At 42.6% G+C, this 19,991-nt stretch overlaps 1 protein-coding gene across 6 annotated transcripts in view; it reads right to left on the reverse strand.

Moving 5' to 3' along the window:
- etv1.S (ETS variant transcription factor 1 S homeolog) overlaps positions 1 to 15,392 on the reverse strand; it is a 57,223-nt gene extending 41,831 nt beyond the window's left edge. The window contains exons 1-4 of one of the 6 annotated variants that reach the window (XM_018269204.2): positions 15,253 to 15,392; positions 2,572 to 2,723; positions 1,917 to 2,004; positions 1,278 to 1,325 (exon numbers count right to left, since the gene is read on the reverse strand). In XM_018269204.2, the coding sequence (XP_018124693.1) occupies positions 1,278 to 1,325; positions 1,917 to 2,004; positions 2,572 to 2,616 (181 nt within the window). In that variant the 5' untranslated portion in view covers positions 2,617 to 2,723; positions 15,253 to 15,392. The other 5 variants (XM_018269206.1, XM_018269207.2, XM_018269203.2 and 2 more) reach the window with 5 other exon arrangements.
- Positions 15,393 to 19,991: the final 4,599 nt, after the last annotated feature.

Below are 19,991 nucleotides of genomic sequence, written 5' to 3' on the forward strand. Positions count from 1 at the left end.
TCTTACTAATCCATCCCTAGAACTTCCACATGCACAAACTACTAGAATATTTATAACAGGAATCTGACAAGGAAGCGAATGTCATAATACCATTTAGATACACTTTTAGCAGCAGAAAGTTTCAAATCAGACAAAAAAAAAAAAAAAAGACTTGAAAGAAGTTATGACAAGCGTGAAAAGCCGATAATACACTGATGCAAGCTATTGATATCTGCTAGGAAGCTTCCAGCTTAAATAATACAGTAAAATATAAATAAAAGCACACTGCACAACCTGCACCAAGTTATCAAAATTGACAGATTATTTACCTCCTAGATACAGTTTGCAATGTCATCACCAGTTACAAATAATTTGTTTCCAATATTACTTTTGCAAAAACTTCACATCAGTGTTGGCTTAAGATATATACATGGGATTAAAGCCACAATAAAACCGAACGTGCTTATCACGCAATACACCCTACTACAGAGATAATCAGAAACAAGCAATGTAAACAGACACCTGAACTAAATGGATGCCCTCTAAGCAGCAACCTTGGCTGCAAGTCGATATACATAGCATTAAATTCCATAAAGAATTTCCTCTGAGAAACACGAAGAATATCACTGGAATTGAATGGTAACATGCTTAAAAGCTAGGCTTAGCAAAATGTGCATTTTGTGACTAATTAAAAAAAGTTTTCTTTAATCCATTAAAACCTTAGACAAAAACCCAAGTTCTCTCTTCTAAATAATAGCATACACACCTAGACTCCTATGCTGTGAACAGGGTGGGAAGAAGACACTTGCATTTAATTCTTGAAGCATCCCGTCCTGATGAACTCAGAGAAGGCAATTTGTGCCATCAGAAAAGTACTCTTGCAGATCACCAAAGAATCATGTGTGCTGCTCAGTAGGTAACAGCAAGCCCTGATCTGGCTGATTGTGTGCAGTCTCTGGAGGTGCACGGATATAAACCTGATCAATTGCAATTAAAAACTGAGCAGAGGCTCAGAACTTGAAGTCTTGGAGCATTAGTTCTTGCCAAAAGCAGATGTGATTGTGAGCTGGAAGCAATTTCTCCTGGTAATTTGTGATGACACTGGATAGAACAGCCCCATAGTCCCCAAAGACAAACTCATCAGAGGCTCTAATGTATGCATGACACATGAGGTGGCTCTTTTAGAGCTCAATTAATTGGGCTGAACATTAAGACAGCAAGATCAGGACTGTCCCCCCACCCTCCTTCTTCTGTTGGGTTTTCAATCTCAAACAGAATTTTTTTTTTTCTATTCTTACCTTCTGCAAGCCATGTTTCTTGTAACTGACTCAGGTCTTGGAAGAGTTCTGGAGAAGAGAAAGTTGAATATTTGCAGCTTTAGTGCTAAATATAATAACCACCTATTGCAATAAATTTCAATAACCAATTCTACACTAGATAAAGGGATTGGGTAATATGTAATTAACATTAGGACAGAAATTGTGTAGTATGTATGCAAATGAAAAGCACAAGGACCTGTGATTTGTACAGCTGTGGTTGCATTAACGGATATGACGGTCGTTGCACCATGGTGGTTCCGATGCAATTAGCATGCTTTAATTAGGACATGTTGGATAGGATAGTACGTATATAGAACACACACATATGATGGCTGCAGTTGGATAAACTCTGCCTTGAAGGATGAGTAATGTGGAGGAGCACTTAACCTCTGAAGGCCGCAGACTATAAACGTACAATGTGTGCATGATAAACAAAACACATATGTACTGTACGTGGGAGTGATTCATAGGTAGGTGCACTGAGATACTAAGATTAGCAACTTGTTTTTTTTTTTTTTAACAAGGAGATTTAGCACTAAGCTGTACGAGTGAGTGGAGGTGTAAACCGGGCACAAAAAGTCAAAATAGCCCTAAAGCATCTTATCGGCAAGTTCTCACCTTCTGAATCATGAGCCAGGTCTCTATTTAGAAACTTTCTTTTCCTGCTGCTGGATGAGCGTTCATGACTGGGTCCCCCGCTCTGATTCTAGAAGAGAACGACAATCACAGTCAAAGAAACTACAAGCGCTGATTTTGGTTCAAGATGAAAGCATCCCCTATAGCACTCAGTGTATGGCAACCCCTTACAGCCCTTCCGCTTGAGGAGGGAAGGGGGGGGTGTAACTGTCCGAGTGCCAATGTTCAGCAGTCGGGTGGGGGGGCAGGGATCTTCTACCTGCGCAGTTGTTTTTAAAAACCCCCTCAAGACTTGACACACAACTCCCAGCATCTGTAACATGTTAGGGCAGGGACGGTGATGGGAGTTGTAGTTCAGCAACTCCAGTAAAAGAAAACACAAGTGCAGAGAGTGTAAAACACACCACGCACATTGCAGAATAGCTGCACAAGCTGAACTGCGGCTGATTTTGAAAAATAAAAAAAAAGCATCCTGAAATTATGTGAAAAAAAAAAAAAAGTTCATTAAAAAGAGGGGGGAAAAGATAAAAAAAGAACGCAAGTTGGGAGTGAAGCAAAAACACGCAGCCCCCCTCCTCCCAATCCATGTTGAATTGTTCCAACTCCAAAATAAAACTTGTCAAAGCCAAGAACTCACATTGGGGAGCACGTAAGGCACTTGCTGGTCATAAAATCCATCCATCCTGGGGGCTCTCAGGCAAATCTGGGCTCAGGCTTCAACGTTTCGGGCATTTATCTGGAGCTTGCCTGGGAATCTCGGCTGCGAGCGATCTACAGGGAACAAGATGGCTTTAGGGGGAAAAAAAAAAATCATGAATGAGCGAGAAGCTCCGGCTGCATAACATTTGCATCGCTAATTAACCTGCAACAGACCCATTCATAAAAAAAAACCCTTCCGCGCCTCCCAGCTGCCTGCGCACCAAAGAATCCCTCAACTTGCCCTCTCGCAAAAGCACCAGAAAAATGACGCCTCGGACCTGCGAGTGAGTGAGAACTAGTAATGGCGATCAGAGCGGGTTTTTTTTCTTTTCCTCTTTTTTTTTTCTCGTGCATCTAACGGGGAGAATCGGCGGATCCCTTGAAACACGCGCCGCACAAGGTGGAACGGTCCTGGCGGAAGTGAGGGGATAAAAGTTGCACAATGACCCACCTGATAGCGGTGCCCAAGCGGTCGGCTGCACAAAACTCCCTCCGTGTGGCATAAAAAACATGAATTATTTGCACCCCCTCCCTCCTCCTGTGGAAGCAGCAGAGAGAGCGCCACTGACAGAGCTCAAATTCTATGGCTTTCTCCTCCAGGGGCCTCCTCTCCAAACTGATAGATCTCTCCCTCCCTCCCATTGGCTCACTGTTTCTTTTACAGGATCAGATTTCTGCCTGTCAATCAAGCTCCCCCCCCTTCTCTCGGCCTCTGATAAGAAAAACAATGGCTCCTGATCCCCCGGGGGAGTTGCCATTCTGACCTTTCTTCGCCCTCTCAGTGAAATTCGGAAATGCTTGTTTTCCGCCGGCTCCATTAACTTCCCAAAACAACAAAAAGAGAGAGATTTGCCCGCCCCTCCCCCTCGCCACACCTCCCCCCCCAGCGGCGATTCAGCTGAATGAAGGTACAAAGCGATCTTTATAGAGCGCCATATATGTGCAGGGAAGAGAATCCATGAATGAGAGCAGTGTAACCCGCCGGCTTGTTTATTCTCCTCTTGCCTTCTTGTTTGGCCGTGTAAAAGCCCCTGAGATCATGCACTAACACACAGGAAAGCATTTCCCTAAACATTCAAGTCATGTCACCTACACAGATTTGTGCAACTTTTTCTTTAGCCCCTCAATAAGTTGTTGTCATAATTGCTAACTGCTCAGGCAACTCTCCGCTCAGTGTAGGACTGGGACACCAGGGGCCAGGGGCGATCCGCCAATGAGGCGAGCTGAGTCGCTCGCCTCAGGCGGCATCGCCAGCTAGGTTTCCAGGGGCGGCAAAAAGACGCTCCTGGTGCCTTTAAGAGCCGAATTTCCGGTTTTTGAACCGGAAATTCGGCTTTACTAGGGCGAGAGAGCGCAATTGCGCTCGCCGCACTAGCGTTGCTGCCTCCCCCCCGGAAATCGAATCGGGCTGGGGGGGCGGCATTACTGGAGCCGCCTCAGGCGGCAATGTACACAGAAACGGCGCTGCCAGGGGCCCACCAAAAAACCTTAGACCAGGGGCCCATCCTCAGTACTATTTTCTTCCTCTTCTCACTTAACCTCTATTCTCCTAGTCTCTTTTCTTTACATACTATAATCTATTATTCCATTCCTATTTAGCCACTTTGTTCTCATAGAAATAGGGAATGGCCATGAAATAGGCCGAAAGTTTAGCAGTATGAGGGCCCGCTGACACTGAGGGCCCACCGGGAGTTTTACTGGCAGGGTCGGACTGGCGCAGTCGGGGCCCACCGGGTTGTGAACCTTGGGGGGCCCCGTGCGCATGCGCAAACTTTGTGCGCGCGTGTGAATGACAGACGCACTGCGCAAATGCACGAATGACAGGCCCAACGCATGCATGTGCGAACAGCAGGCCCACCGCGCTCATGTGCAAGTGGCGAGCAAACTGCGGCGCACAACTTTTCTTTCCGTTCGGGGGGCCAATCTAGGACCGGGTCTGGGCCCAGTCCGACACGGTTTACTGGTATCCCGGTGGGCCAGTCTGACACTGTCTCCGCTTTGGAGAAGGGCAGGGCAAATTGGCATTAAAGCTGGCCATAGACGCAAAGATCCGATCGTACGATGATCCCCATCTCCCTACCAATAACCATTCCGATCAAGTACAAAAGAACAGATCAGCCGATGTTCTGCCCCTGACAGCAATCGTATGAAAGTTATGTCCGACCAAAGCAAGTGACAATCTCCCTCTGAAAATCGCATGATCGGCAATACACGCAGAGATATTATTGGCAGCCGACAGAAATCTTTTAACCTGTCCGATCAACCAAACGACCGATCTCCGCCGGGCGAAAAATGTCGGGACTCTCCACACACGGTCCGAAAATCTTACGAATCCTCGATTCGAACGATCAGATCTTTGCATCTATGGCCAGCTTAAGACTTTGTACCAGACTTAGGCAGAGGTTTCTGTTCTGATGCAATTGCAATCTAGTGCCCAATAAGGCCCCAATACATCTACATTTTCAATAAATATTAGTAAAACAGATCATCCTCTAGTCTAGACATTTTGGTGGCCAGCTGATTTTTACCCCATGAAATTGAGGAAGGTCACCAGAAAATGGGAGAATGCTTAAGAGTGACGAGAGACTGGGGTACAGAGCCCAAAATCTGGTAACTCCCGACTTCTACACAAGTCAGTCCCATTGCAGGCTGGGTATTGTAGTCTTATATTAAACTTGGCAGTTGGCAAATTGTTAAACAAAATCTACATTACCCAACATGCATTGGGAGACACAGGCTTGGCACATTAGGGTAAGAAAAATACTTTGGCTGGTTTCCAAAGTACAAATCAGCCAAAGGCCCAAAAAGTACCCCAAATCCGTACCTTTGCTAGTTTGTACTTTCAAAACCCGCCTGGGGTTTAAATTAGTAGCCCAATTTGGCTGGAAAACCACCAACTTGGCAACTCTGACCCAGGCTTGCCTGCTGGACAGGGGTGTAAATACAGCGGATGCAGACCCTGCTACAGCAGGGGGGCCCAGGAGGAATAGGTGCCCCATGAGGCCCTAATTCATATACAGTTTCAATAAATATTGGTAAAACAGGTCAACCTCTAGATATTTTGGGGCCTGAAAAATAAATCAGAGAAGGGGTCATTGCAATATAAAGAGGGGTACTGTGAAACTCACCTCAGGTAGCAGCACCCCACAAGTTACCATGGGTGGCAAAAACCACTGAATACAAACAAAAACCAAAATATAACAATAAATGGAAGCAGCAAACTTGCTTTTTTGCAGCCAGCTATGCCCAGATTGGCAAAAGCAAAAAGGCCTGTGTTTCGTACCTACTGGGACAACTTACTCATAATGGGTAAGTGCCCTAGTAGGCATGAAACGCTTTAGGCCTTCACCTGTATTGTCCTAATAAATGGATTTGAACTTTTAATCACTTTTTTTGTTTTATTGCCTTTGAAAAAATATATACTTTTTGTATTGTATAGATGCACCCACAGGTTAGGGGTGAACTGTTTATATTTTTTAGTTTCTTTACTATACCAGTTTTTTACTTTATTATTATTATTATTATTATTATTGTGGTAGTGCCATAAATTGACTTTTTGCACCTTTTCCTTCAAACTTTGGATTCTGGCAAATACCAGAGTGGCTGCTGTAAGATGCCATAGACAGTTATTATTTATTGGGCTGGTGGGGGGCTGCCAGGGCCTATTTTGAATCCCTGTCTGGGCCGGCAGCCAGCCATTGAAGTGATACTATGGCTTCTCAAATGATTTTAGGTTGTAGATGTCCCTTAACACACAATTGTTATAGACTAGGCCACATGAAAGATTTGTCACAGGCGATTTGTGGCAGGAATAGCTCAGTCTGACATCTTTGTATGGTTTGGTCAAACTTCTTGATGGTGTTGATGAGGGAGCCATTACTTCTGATTTCCCAAAAGCCTTCAGTGCCATAGACACACAGCCTTGCACATACTTGTCCCCATGTGGTTTATGTGCAGCACTGGGTTATGTACATCATTGATAATCAAAGACTCTGGATTTCCCAGAAACATTTAGTGCAAACAGCACCTTGCACTAGAACCCCTGCAGCTCCACCCATAAAGGGTTGATGTGCCACACTCCATTACACAGTTGCATACCCATTAGCAGTTATTCTTAAAGTCCGATTGTTGTTCTTGCTGAACTACTACCTTAAGAAACCCTATACTGTATCCCCCCTTTTTACCAGGGGATGCTGGGAGTTGTAGTGCATGATTAATCTAATATTCACAAAACCTGCCCAAGGGGAAGTTTCCATAATGATCTGCAATAGCAGCAAGTGCTGGATTAAAGAAGTGTTGCATGGACTTCACTTTCCTAAAATAAAAGATTAGACTCTATGCCCCATGGGGTAGGTTCCTCAATCCTTTTGACACGGAGCACTTAATCTGTATTTTAATTATATTTGATATTCATGTGAATTTTATTTCTAATAATGTTGTTACCTATCGATGCAGTGAACCCTTGTTTGTTACTACTAATTTATTGTTTTGCTGTACAGTGCTTTGCTCTCAAGGAGCGCTATACAAAAAACAATATACATAAATACATAAAAAGCAGTAATGTCAGCTCTATTAGCTCGTGCAGCAGCAGTGTGCACATGCACAGAGGAAGGGAGGGGGTGAATGGAAGCAACGTGTTCCTTTGCATTGCATGTGTTTGTTTCTTTCAGATGGAGATGAACTCTCCCAGCTCCCCCCTCCTCTTGTAATCTGAGCAACAGTTTGCAGAAGCCGTCTGGAGTGGGTTGAGCAGGATTGGTTGCCCGGGTAACCTGGGCGGGGTTTGGCTGCAGTTCATTCTGTTTTTTTCAGTGGGCAGCCAATAGGAGGACTTGTTTTTTTCTAATCTGATTGATGTGTTTATTCATAGACTCGCGGCCCAGATTTGCCTCAAGGCCCTTTTGAGCTATAGAGCTTCATTCACAAAAATTCCACAATGGGTCACGTGGAAGGAAGGGGGTGGAAAACAAGCTCAAGTTACAAGAGAGTTGGGGGAAAAAAAAAAAACTTAAGGGAAAAAGCAAAGTAAATCTCAGCTTCCAATGGGGGGGGGCTGTGTTTGCAAAGGGAAAAGAATTCTGCTTCCAGCCAGCCCTGTTCAAATACTTAACAAGTATAATGTCAATGCCTGTTTTGTGTTGAGGCAGATAATCCAAACAGGTTCAAAAGAGACATGTGAATCTGACCGAAAGATTCAATGTCTTTTCAATATGAAAAGAGATTTGTTTTTACGGACTAAAATATTGCACATATTTTATATTTTCTAGTATTCAAACTTGAGCTGTTCAAATACGCCTGCACCCAATCAAGTCTGGACTGGGAGTCAAAATAAGCCCTGGCATTTCAACTACACAGAGGCTCAAACAGCCCCCCATCAGCCCAATCATACAGCAGCCCCTCTGCCATTTGCAAGAAGCCACAGATTGCCAGTCAGGGCCTGCGACCCAATTATGCTACCACCACCTTCTCTGTCTCCCAAATCTGTAATCCCCATCATACAAATATGTGCTCTGTCCCTTCTATCATCTTGTATTTCATTCTGTAAGGGAAGGACGGGGGCTACTACAGCAAGAAAGTGGTTACCCGTGTCAGGAAGAAGCATATAGAGTTATATTTATGGGGTACAAATAAAAGCATCCCAGCACCCATTTATAAGTAGGTACAGTTGGGGCAGTAAGGGTGGTAACACTTTATATCAGAGGTGCTCAACCTGCGTCCCTGCAGCTGTTGTTGAAGGCTGACTTTCAGCCCCATCTGCTGTTGAGAGTTATAGTCATACACCTGAACAGCTAGGGCTGCTATAATTTTGAGGAAAAACACAAGACTTTTCTCTCTTTATAGCTTCAAGCAACATGGACCAGTATGTTGTATGTTGCATTTAGCTGCTGCTGGGCACAAGTGAAATGTACCCGAGTCCTGGATTATAGGACAAAAAACAGTGTGCTCATGCCCTGATTATTTATGTCCTTGGGCTTTCTCAGATTGCAGGATCCGGTCACACCCCAGACATAACATGTAGCTACACCTTTATATTCTTAACATGCATTTATGCTTTTAGCACAGCAGCAGTAGCATGAAACTCTATGTCGGGACACATGTTGGATCATATGCTCACTGATCACGCAACTTCCCTGGATCCGTAAAAATCCTATCCAATTTATAGCAGGCCATACATGCCTGGATTTGGTTGGGCAGTTTGGACAGTTTTGGAAATACTGCACAACGATCTGGGCATGAATGGCCAGTCAGGTGGATAATCCTGTTGCACCTTTGAGGCTTTGCTTCAGTTTCTGTGGTTTTGATCTTTTTGGTTTTCCTAAACACAACAATAGAAATGTGTTCAAATATGTGTATGGCCTCTCATGGGTCTGATACCATAAATGGTAGACCCATGTAGAGCCATTTTTAACAGTAAGATAAAATTATTGAGTGGAGGGTTGCACTTAAGGTGATGACGGCACATGGAACATTGTCACCCAAGCTACATTTACTCCAGTGTGGGCAACAAAAAGTCCAAAATTCCTTGTATATTTGAGTCATTCTGAATTTCTGGTGGTGAAACATTTGAATCGGGCAAAAATGGAGTAGTAGGCAATTTTTGTGCAAATAGGCAATTGAAATGTTTTATCAACAGTAATTCATATTGACTTCAGTGCAAAGGTATTTTTTGACTTATTGTTGCCTGCACTGGAGAAAATATAGCATGAGTTACAACATGCCCATCACTCTAAGTTGTTCTGTCATACAGAGCATTTTGCCACCCGCACATATTTTAGCTGTCAGATAGCTGCAAGACACTCAATTATACCCCTGCATAGACTTTAATTGTGCTGACCTTCAGAGGAGCTGAATGGGAGAAGAGAATTTTAACAGAAAGAAAATGGGTGAGGAAAAGCGAAGAGAAGAGGCAAATTCCATATATGCACGTATGTAGGTCATGGGTTAGGGAAATGTACTAAGTGCTGTCTGTGTAAAGGGAACCCGAGAGGAAATAAGTTTGAAAATTACTTCCTAAGGGATAACAACAGACAGTCAAAACACTTGCATTCCCAACCTTTTCTCCAGTGCAGAGTCTGACATAAAGTATCTACAAAAGGGTGTTTTGACCCATGTGGACCCACCCTACTACCACTAATTTGGTAAAACTCCATGTGGCCATAAGGGCTCCTACAGACTAGCGTTTTTACCTGTGCTCCCCTGCAGGGCATGCGTTCACGAGGGGAGCGCAGGAGTAGACGCACTGAATTCTTTTCAATACGGCTGTACACACACAGATGTATGTAAGCACCGAACGCAGGTAAAATGCAACATGCTGCGTCCCAACCTATGTTCGACGCTTACATGCGTCTGTGGGAGCACAGCCATATTGAAAAAGAATTCAGTGTGTCTACTCCTGCGGTCCCCTGTGTCTGAACGCATGAAAGGGGAGCGCAGGTAAAAATGCTCATCTGTAAGGGCTCTTATTCATGAGCGTTTTTACCTGCGCTCCCCTGCGTTCCGTTTTTCGGCGTTCAGCACATGTAGGCGCCGAACGCAGGTTGAGACGCAACATGCTGCATTTTTGCTGCGTTCGGCGCCTACACTCGCCTGTGTGAGTACAGCCCCATTTGAAATAATGAAATGCGTCTATTCCTGCACTCCCCTGCGGCCCTGGAGCATACCCATCTTGCAACTGTATTCAATTACCCTTCTATCCACAGTCAGATGCCAAAATAACGAGAAGAAGTGCGACAGGTGCTTGCACAGCTAAACAGGCTTATAAAATAGAGCCCTTAGATTAAATTTTAGTATCTGGTAGAAAGAAGGTTTTTTTTTTTTTGCCTATCCTCTGAGTTTTTAGCCTGAAATTCCTAACACTTTAGTTGCAATGGTCAGTGACTGACAGCCATAAAACAGTGATTTTGGTGTTCGATTATGCATCAGTGTTACTTTTTATTTATTGCTGCTCCTTTCTCTCTTTTACAGCTACTTGAGTTAGCAATCTGAGCAGCAAGATACCAATTTAAACATCAAACTGTTCTGCTACAAAAAATAATTTAAGTAAACTATAATAATAAACCCATAATGTAAGGCAGGGATCCCCAACCTTTTGAACCCGTGAGCAACATTCAGAAGTAAAAGGAGTTGGGGAGCAACACTAGCATGAAAAATGTTCTTGGGGTGCCAAATAAGTGGTGTGATTGGCCATTTAGTAGCCCCTATGTGGATTGTCAACCTACATTGAGGTTCTGTTTGGCAGTACATCTGGTTTTTATACAACCAAAACTTGCCTCCAAGCCTGGAATTCAAAAATTAGTACCTGCTTTGAGGCCACTGGGAGCAACATCCAAGGGGCTGGAGAGCAACATGTTGCTCACGAGCTACTGGTTGGGGACCACTGATGTAAGGTATTGCCAACTAATGAATCTCCCAGTGTTAAACTACAGCACTTTTGACAAAGGGCAGAGGGCGGACAGTTGGTCTTCTACATACTAAAATCTATTAAAGTTATTAAGCATTTTATTGTTTGGAATTGTATTTATATTTGTGAAAAAAATATATTTCGTAAGGAAACTGCTATAGTTTTTCCATTTTATACTGTTAAGGTGGCCATAGATGTAGAGATCCTCTCGTTTGGCGATATTGTCAAACAAGTGGATCGCTCCCCGATATGCCCACATTGAGGTCAGTGATATCGGGCTGATCCAATCGTGGGCCCTAGGGCTCAACGATCAGATCATAATGCGTCCGATATGGGCGGACGGATCGCAGGACCGCATAAATGCACAGATGCGGCCGCGATCCAATGGGATTTCTTAAACTGCCCGATTGAGATCTGGCCGACTTTTGGGCAGATATAAATCAGTGAAGCCTGTCGGATGGCCCCACACATGGGCCAATAAGCTGCCGACTTGGTCTGTTGGCAGCTTTTATCGGCCCGTGTATGGGGGCTTTAGAGGAGAACTAAAGCCCAAGAATGAATATGGATAAAAATGTCGTATATTATATACATAACTTATTGCACCAGCCTAAAGTTTCAGCTTCTCAATAGCAACAATGATCCAGGACTTCAAATTTGTTACAGGGGGTCACCATCTTGGAAAGTGTCTGTGACACTCACATGCTCAGTGGGCTCTGAGCAGCTGTTGAGAAGCTAAGCTTAGGGGTCGTCACAAATTATCAAGCAGAAAATGAGGTTTGTCTGTAATATAAGCAAATGCTATAAGGCTGATTATTACATTCTGATGCTAGTTGCACTGGTTTCTGTGCTGCCATGTAGTAATTATCTTTTTTAATCAGCCTTATATTGTGATATTTCTATACTATATGTACTGTATATTGTGAGTGGGTCCCTAAGCTCAGTAAGTGACAGCAGCACAGAGCATGTGCAGTGAATCAGCAGAAAAGAAGATGGGGAGTTACTGGGGTATCTTTGGAGACACAGATCTTTACTGCTAAAGGGCTGTGGTTGCCTTGGGATGGTACTGAAGGAAGCCCACATCATAAAGCAAGACAGTGTCGGACTGAAACCGGGAAATAACCCGGTGGGCCCCGACCCTCGTGGGCCCCCGCCGGGGCCAGACCCCCTCTCCCGATATCGAAATTTTGGGGGGAAAAAAGTTTTTGCGCATGCACACTGATGACGCAGCTCGCGCATGTGCATGGCGCCGTTCATCACACAGTAACGCAAAGCTTGGCGCATCACAGTAGGGGGCCAGGGGGGCCGGAGGGGGGACCTGGACCAAAAGTCCCGGTGGGCCCTGGGCCCCCCAGTCCGACCCTGAAGCATGACATGTATTGCCTACTTCTTTAGTTCTCCTTTAACTGCTCTGGTTGGTTATCTAGTTATCTCTGGAACCAGCACTGCTCATAGTCATCAGGGTCACCCTTCCAGCTCTCTTCAAATTCACAAAAGTTGTGTGAAGAATAATTTGGAGTTAAACTGGGGTGAAATTTTAGTGTACGCCGGAAAATTATGAAACAAATTTAGAATCAACTGAATGCCAAGTTTTATTTCATCCCCACCCTACTGCAAATTGCTTTAAGTTCAAGTAAAGCAATTTTGGCAGCTTACCTACATCTTTGCTATTATGATGTTAACTCCAGTAAAATATTGAAAAACTTTAATAATAAAAAAACTTAACAAGAACTCTAGCTGTATTCCATATTTTGAGTGGAGAAATTTGTTACTTCAATGTGGCATTCTGAAACAACTATTTTATCTACAAAATCACCATAATCTTTTTATGTCTGGTTGCTGCCATTTTGATCCGAACAGGCTGCTGTGTGAACCCTGGAGCTACCACCTCGTTTGGAGGTGTCAGTAGCTCCATGGTTCCCTTTTCATCAACAGATGAACCTAGGCGAAATTCGGAACAGGAAGCAATGAACAGTGCCAAGAGCAACTATAGAGAAGTGCAAGGAGCATATGTTGATGCACGTGCCTTGAGTGAATTATTATTCACTTGTTTAACATATTCCGCAGCGCTATACAATGAATGGGTGCATACATAAATATATATATCATCAGTAACTGATATATGAGAAATGAGCTTACAATTTACAAATGAGATTTTGGCGGATCTGACTGCAGCCACTTTAATTGCACTTGCAGTTATAAATGACCCCTCTAGTTTATAAAGATCTAGGGATGTTTCTGCAGTGCAAGATGTGAACCCCAGGCAGCGCTTCTGTAGGCAAAAAGCCTTGTTCAGAAAAATGTACCTGTCCTTTTACTTAGTAAGTTCTCTGTGATAACATGATACTGTTTGTTGGCTAACTGGATTGTATTTTTAACATGTAAAAATTACATCACTGGAACTGGACTGGAAAAAGTTATAAGCATTGTCCATTGAATATTACAATTTTAATATACTGTGCTTGCAAGAGTGTCAATCAACACTAGGGAAACCTGGAAAGGTAACTAATATGAGAACCAGCCCAGGGAAAATAATGATTGAATTCACTGGGGATGAACATATTGGCACCGATCGGTGAATCCACCTTTCCTTGTCCTTTAGGGTACAACTACATGAGCATCTTTAACGCGATTCCGGGGGGTCCGACGATGTTCGATTATCAATTAAGTCAATTGCTGCACAGGCTTTTGATCTCTGTGGGTGCCATTGATTTTATTGTTTTATGCATGTATCCTAAGGGCTCTTACTGACGAGCAGTTGAAGCTGCGTTCCGTTTTTCTGCGTTCAGCCGCAGGGGAGCGCAGGAATAGACGCATTAAGCTTTTTTCAATGGGGCTGTACTCACACAGGTGCGTGTAGGCGCCGAACGCAGGTTGAGACGCAACATGCTGCATTTTTCCTGCGTTCGGCGCCTACACGCGCCTGTGTGAGTACAGCCCCATTGAAAAAAGCTTAGTGTGTCTATTCCTGCGATCCCCTGCGGCTGAACGCAGAAAAACGGAACGCAGGCGAGCACAGCTTCAACCGCTCGTCAGTAAGAGCCCTAAGGGTTCAACTACACAAGCGTCTTCAACGCGATTCAGGCGGATTCGATGTGGTGCGGCAAAACGCAGACATCAAGTCAGAAAATGAGGTAAGAAATACCAATGTCGGATGGTGTCGCAGCATTCATCCGCTGCACGATGTGTCTGCATCCGACAGTCGCGCCGGCTAAACGCTGCCACACCATCCGACATTGCTATAGCACACCACATCGGATCCGTCTGAATCGCGTTGAAGACGCTTGTGTAGCTGAACCCTTAGGGCTCTTACACATGAGCGTTCTGACCTGCGCTCCCCTGCGTTCCGTTTTTTGGCGTTCAGCCACAGGGGAGCGCAGGAATAGACGCAAGTCATTATTTGAAATGGGGCTGTACTCACTCAGGCGCGTGTAGGCGCCGAACGCAGGAAAAATGCAGCATGTTGCGTCTGAACCTGCGTTCGGCGCCTACACGCGCCTGAGTGAGTACAGCCCCATTTCAAATAATGACTTGCGTCTATTCCTGCGCTCCCCTGCGGCTGAACGCCAAAAAACGGAACGCAGGGGAGCGCAGGTCAGAACGCTCATGTGTAAGAGCCCTTAGGATGCATGCATCGAACAATAAAATCAATGGCACCCACAGAGATCAAAAGCCTGTGCAGCAATTGACTTAATTGATAATCGGCTCGTCCCTGCCAGTGTGCTCATGGGTCAGCACTCATTGCACAACACCCCCAAGTGCAGTGGCAGGGACCAGGTGACCATTATTATGCTGAGCTTGGAATCACAAGCACCAATGTGTGCTGTGTGCAATTTATGAAGCAATCATAGATCTTTTAAGAGTAAGTTTACCTCTTTAAGTATGGTAGAGTGCCATAGTGCTATTTACAATAGTGACTCCCTATTGCATTCAGAGGGCAGGTATGGTTTGGTGGTTAAATAGCCATAATGGTCCTGCCATGACCACAGAGATAATCAGCTGGGCTTTAACTAATACCACTGAAAAGTTACATACTGCAAACAGTGTAGATTAGAGGATTTTACTACGTGACATTGCCCTTATGGATAGTGAACCAAGCTATTGTAACTATTCCTTGCCTTTTTGCTTCTTTATAACACAGCTATTACTGAATACATCATGTCTATGAGTGCTGCTGTACACTTAATCATTGTAAAGCAAAACATTTTCATAGATACTCACTGCAGAGCTGTCGCATGGAGATTCAGTTTCTGAAGTGGTTTGAGTTAGCAGAGTAGCTTACTAGGCACAGCTGTCCACTCACATAGTTTCTACCAAGACACGGATTAACTCCTTCATTGCCAAGTTGCAGCCTAGTGATTTGATCCATTAGGAGGGAGGGCTAAAGCAGTAATAAAATATACAGCTAGGTACCGTTAGTGGTGCTGGAAGAAAGTAATATATATTATAAGATTAGAGAAACCCATAAACTCTTCCATAAATACATGATTGGTTTGGCTTATGAAAGCTGCATTGTGCAGGGTTGTACTAAAATATATGCAGCCCATGCATTAGGCATATTTCATAAATCAACTTTTTTTAAAGGAATACGTTTTCATGATTATATACTTCTGTAGTCAGTACATTAAGGGGCCAATTCGTTAACTTTGAGTGAAGGATTCGAAGTAAAAAAACTTCGAATTTCGAAGTGTTTTTTTGGCTACTTCGACCTTCGACTACGACTTCGACTTTGAATCGAACGATTCGAACTAAAAATCAGTCAACCATTCGATAGTCGAAGTACTAAAATAGTGGATTAAGTGCATCTCTAAATAAAAAACATCTAATTTGAAGGTTATAAAAATCCAGGGGGACTTAACTCTTGCAGGGGTCACCAATGGGATGGAGCTTGCAGGGAAAGTGGACAGTTTTTCAAATGTAAGTGTGTGTTTTTTTCTTTAATACTGCTTCATCATGGGAAATAAAGTAACAAAATCATATTCATTTGACCGGTCCACTAGTTCCTCTCACTTCTGCTCTTGTAGATGCCCATTGTAGATTCCACATGCCGAGGTGCGACGCTGGATCTCTACATGGGTTCTGCACCAATGTGGAGAGTCGACTTGCCTTGGTCGGGAAAATAGCCGCTCCTGGTAACTTTTTTTTTATTATTATTATTTAATTGATACATATTAAAACACATATATTAATAGTTTCACATAATACAATGAAGCATAGTCATGAATGAGCCGCATCAACAATGTTATGTATACAATTGACCCATAACGGTCATAAAGAAACAATAAAGAATAATTGAAAGAAAGAAAGAAAGAAAGAAAGAAAGAAAGAAAGAAAGAAAGAAAGAAAGAAAGAAAGAAAGAAAGAAAGAAGTACAATACAACTTAATCAGGTTATATAAATATATCACAATTTTTGCTCCTGGTAACTTTTGAAAGGTGAAATTCTGGTTAGTTACATGTGTCACTTTAGAAATGTATAAATCACAGCAATTTGCCAGAACAAAGTTTAAGTTGGTGGAGTTTGGTGTTGTTATTAACTCAATTTTACTTTGAAATGATGTTTTTCCATCAATGAACATTTTACTTATAATATCTCAATGTTGTCATATCTTTGATGAAGATCTCGGTTTCCCTTAGCCATCAACAGAACACAGGATGCAGGTGAGGTGGAAAACTGGGGCAGGGTTTTATATAAATTATAAATAATCCCTGTGTAAACTGTGTTGGCACTATATAAATAAAGGATTTTAATCATAATGGGAAAAAGCAACAAACTCTGGATAGGGGATAGGACAGGATGAGACAGTGGTTTAGAGCAGAATAACAGAGCAGTATCCAGAAAGGTGTGAAGTCCTATTCAGTGTATCAGACCTGTATCAAAGAGCAAGCTTGAGAGAGGTGTGAAACCCCTTTCAATTGCAATAAGGCAGACCCTTTGAAGTGTAGGTTCACGGACAACCATGTGGTTTTGTAGATCGAATACAAGCTAAAGATTTTAACTGCAATATTTCTTATTTAACCCAAGTATGTTGTCAATGTCCAATGTCATATCGGGAAATTTAGCAACATTTTTCAGAAAAGTAGTGGTAACAAGAAAATTTTTATAGATTTGGGTCATTTCCTGTTTGTGAGCAATCGACACTTCTGCAGGTAGGGCACATTTGCATTATTGTTCCTTGAAAGTGTCGTAGTCAATGTTTTCATGTGAAAATCTTGTAAGGGGTGCTATAATTGGGGCAATTCTATTTGTCCATAGTAGAAACAGTTGGAGAATATTCCATGTGCTTTGTTGCTGCTACTCTTCCAGTTAAAATCTTACAAAACGACAATGGCAAATCTTCTGTTGTGATATGCGCCTGTGGTTACAAAACAAGCCAAGTATTACAGTTAAGTGGTTATGTGGCCAATGAATTCTGATTTATTTTCATTCGCAGACTTTTTTTAGGGAGTAGCATAAAGCGTTGTGTTTCCTAAGTATAATGTGTATCTCTGATCATGTTCTGGACATATATATGGTTGGGCTGATCAACAATATAAATGCTGCAGTATTTATAGTGTATTCAATGTAAAAAATTGGATGAATTATTTTTAGGTGTTTAGGAAGGTAAAAAATTTGAGGTAGCAACTGATGTGTGTCCAAGAAAATCCTAAAAACAGATTTAGGGAGCCCTACGTTTTTTATGAGCAGAACCGTTAAAAGTGCAAGTTCTGAGATTTGAGATTTGGCAGAAAATATGTGGAAAGTATAGCATTCTTTCTAGGAGCATTTTAAAGTTATATGTTTTAAAGAGATGCTGGTCAAAATGGCCAAACTTTACAGATGCAAACAAATAACTTAGGGACAAAGCAAAAGTAGGCTTAGAGAGAAATTAAATTAACCATTCATATTGTACTGGGTGTTCCCATCTTGAATAAATGACCACTAAGCATATGCACCATACTGTAGCTGACCATTCAAATCGCTGAGGGTAACTCCACAAAAATACATTGGAGAGAATTTTTGCTCAATTATCTGCAGCCGTCTGAAAGGCAGACAGTGACAGGGTATTTACTCTTTAACGTGGTGACACAATGATCCAGCTGTCATTGTCCTTATAATAAATATAATTGAAAAAACTTTCACAACAAACAATGACGTAAAAAGTAGAAAATCTTGGCAATGCCTTTTCGAACAAGTTGATAAATTGCAAATGACACATAAATTCGATTTTTGCTTGAATGCTGAAGATAAAGCTCCCATTACGGCATATTTTATGCCATATCGACAGGTTTGCCATGTATTTATTATTGTGATTTTTCTCAAGTCAATGTTTTATTTGCCAGCAATTATAGATAAATCAGCCTTAAAGACAAAGAAGCACAGTATCACAAGAAGAGGGCCTGTATGTTCTTCTAGGAGTATTTTGTCAAGGATCAGTGAAGTGTTGAGTGTATCTAGGTGTTTCTGGATTTGCCAGGTCCTGTTAGAACTTGTGTAAGTTCACTTGTATAACTCACCCAAACACTTGGGGAAAAATTAACTTTACAATCACTTTACAGCTCAGACTCTGTAATGCCCCAATAGCTGCAGTTTGTTTTAGGGCCAGGCTATTTTAGTAATTAGACAATCTGTCTAATTCGCACATCAAAGGAACACCAGCTGGTTCTGAAAGTGTTCACGGTGTGAAAATGAAGTGCCATTGCAGACAATTTGGCAGCTGATCAAGGTCCAGACAAGGGTTGTCCAACCTAGGGCCCAAGATTTTTATGGCCCACATCCTGCCAGAGACTTTTTTGCATGACAGCATCATTTTAAAGTAATCTGCCCCACCAATATGATCTAAGAGATCTAACAACTGACTGCATGGTAAATGTAAGATAGAATTGGAACAGGCTATAAAGCTGGCCATAGACGCAAAGATTTGATCGTACAAATCTCTGTTTCGTACAATTTTCGGGCCGTGTGTGGAGTGTCCCGACATTTTTCGTGCCATGGTCATTAGTCGTCAGGCCCAGACTGGCAATCTGTGGGTTCTGGCAAATGCCAGAGGGGCTGCTGTATGGCTCCATAGAAAGTTACCATATAGTGGGCTGGTAGGGGTCTGTTTGGACTGGTAGGAGGCTGTTTGGGCCTCTGTGTACTTGGAATGACAGGGCTGATTTTGACTCCCAGTCCAGGCCTGTTGGTCGTTCAGACAATCAGACAAGTTAGAAAATTTCTGTTGGCTACCGGCAAGATCTCTGCATGTATGGTCGATCTGACGATATCAGTGGGAGACTGTTACCAGCTTTTGTCAACATAACTTTTGTACGATTGCTGTCAGGGGGAGAACATCGTCGGAGCTGTTCTTTTACTATTTTATTTGATCTGAATGGTTAGTGGCAGGTCGGAAGATGGCACTGAACGATCGTTTATCCGATATGAGGGTAAATCTGCCTGTCTATGGCCAGCTTAATACAGAAAAATGTGGAAAAAAACAAATATTTAACCAAAAGTTCTGGAATTGAGGCACCCTATTATATAGCAAGTTTTTTTATTCTTCTTATTCAGACTAGGACAGTGGCACTTTTCAGCGATTAAAATCCAAGAAGTCCTACAAGTCATTTGCCTCAGTAATCAGTTGGAATCAGTGCTTAAACTACATGAGTGATGATATCATCCAAAAGCATAGATCAGATACAGATACGAATTACAATAATTTCTGCTTATAATACATTGAGGTTTATGGACACACATTCTCCTGTGACTCACGTTTATTTAAACAGAAATATATGAAATCACAAGAACATGCACTTTTAATCTGGAAATGTTCACAAAAACAAAGGCCAAAGGAACACAAACACCAAACAACACAGACAGCACCCCACTTCTTCATGAATTGCTTAATTACAGAGCAAGCTTGCATTTGTGTCTAGAACCCCTAAAGGAAGGAGGATAAAATAATGGTAAAAATGTAAGTTGATTTTTTTTATATTCATTTT

The sequence above is a fragment of the Xenopus laevis genome, chromosome 6S (assembly GCF_017654675.1).
Source record: "Xenopus laevis strain J_2021 chromosome 6S, Xenopus_laevis_v10.1, whole genome shotgun sequence".
NCBI classification, from domain to species: Eukaryota; Metazoa; Chordata; class Amphibia; order Anura; family Pipidae; genus Xenopus; species Xenopus laevis.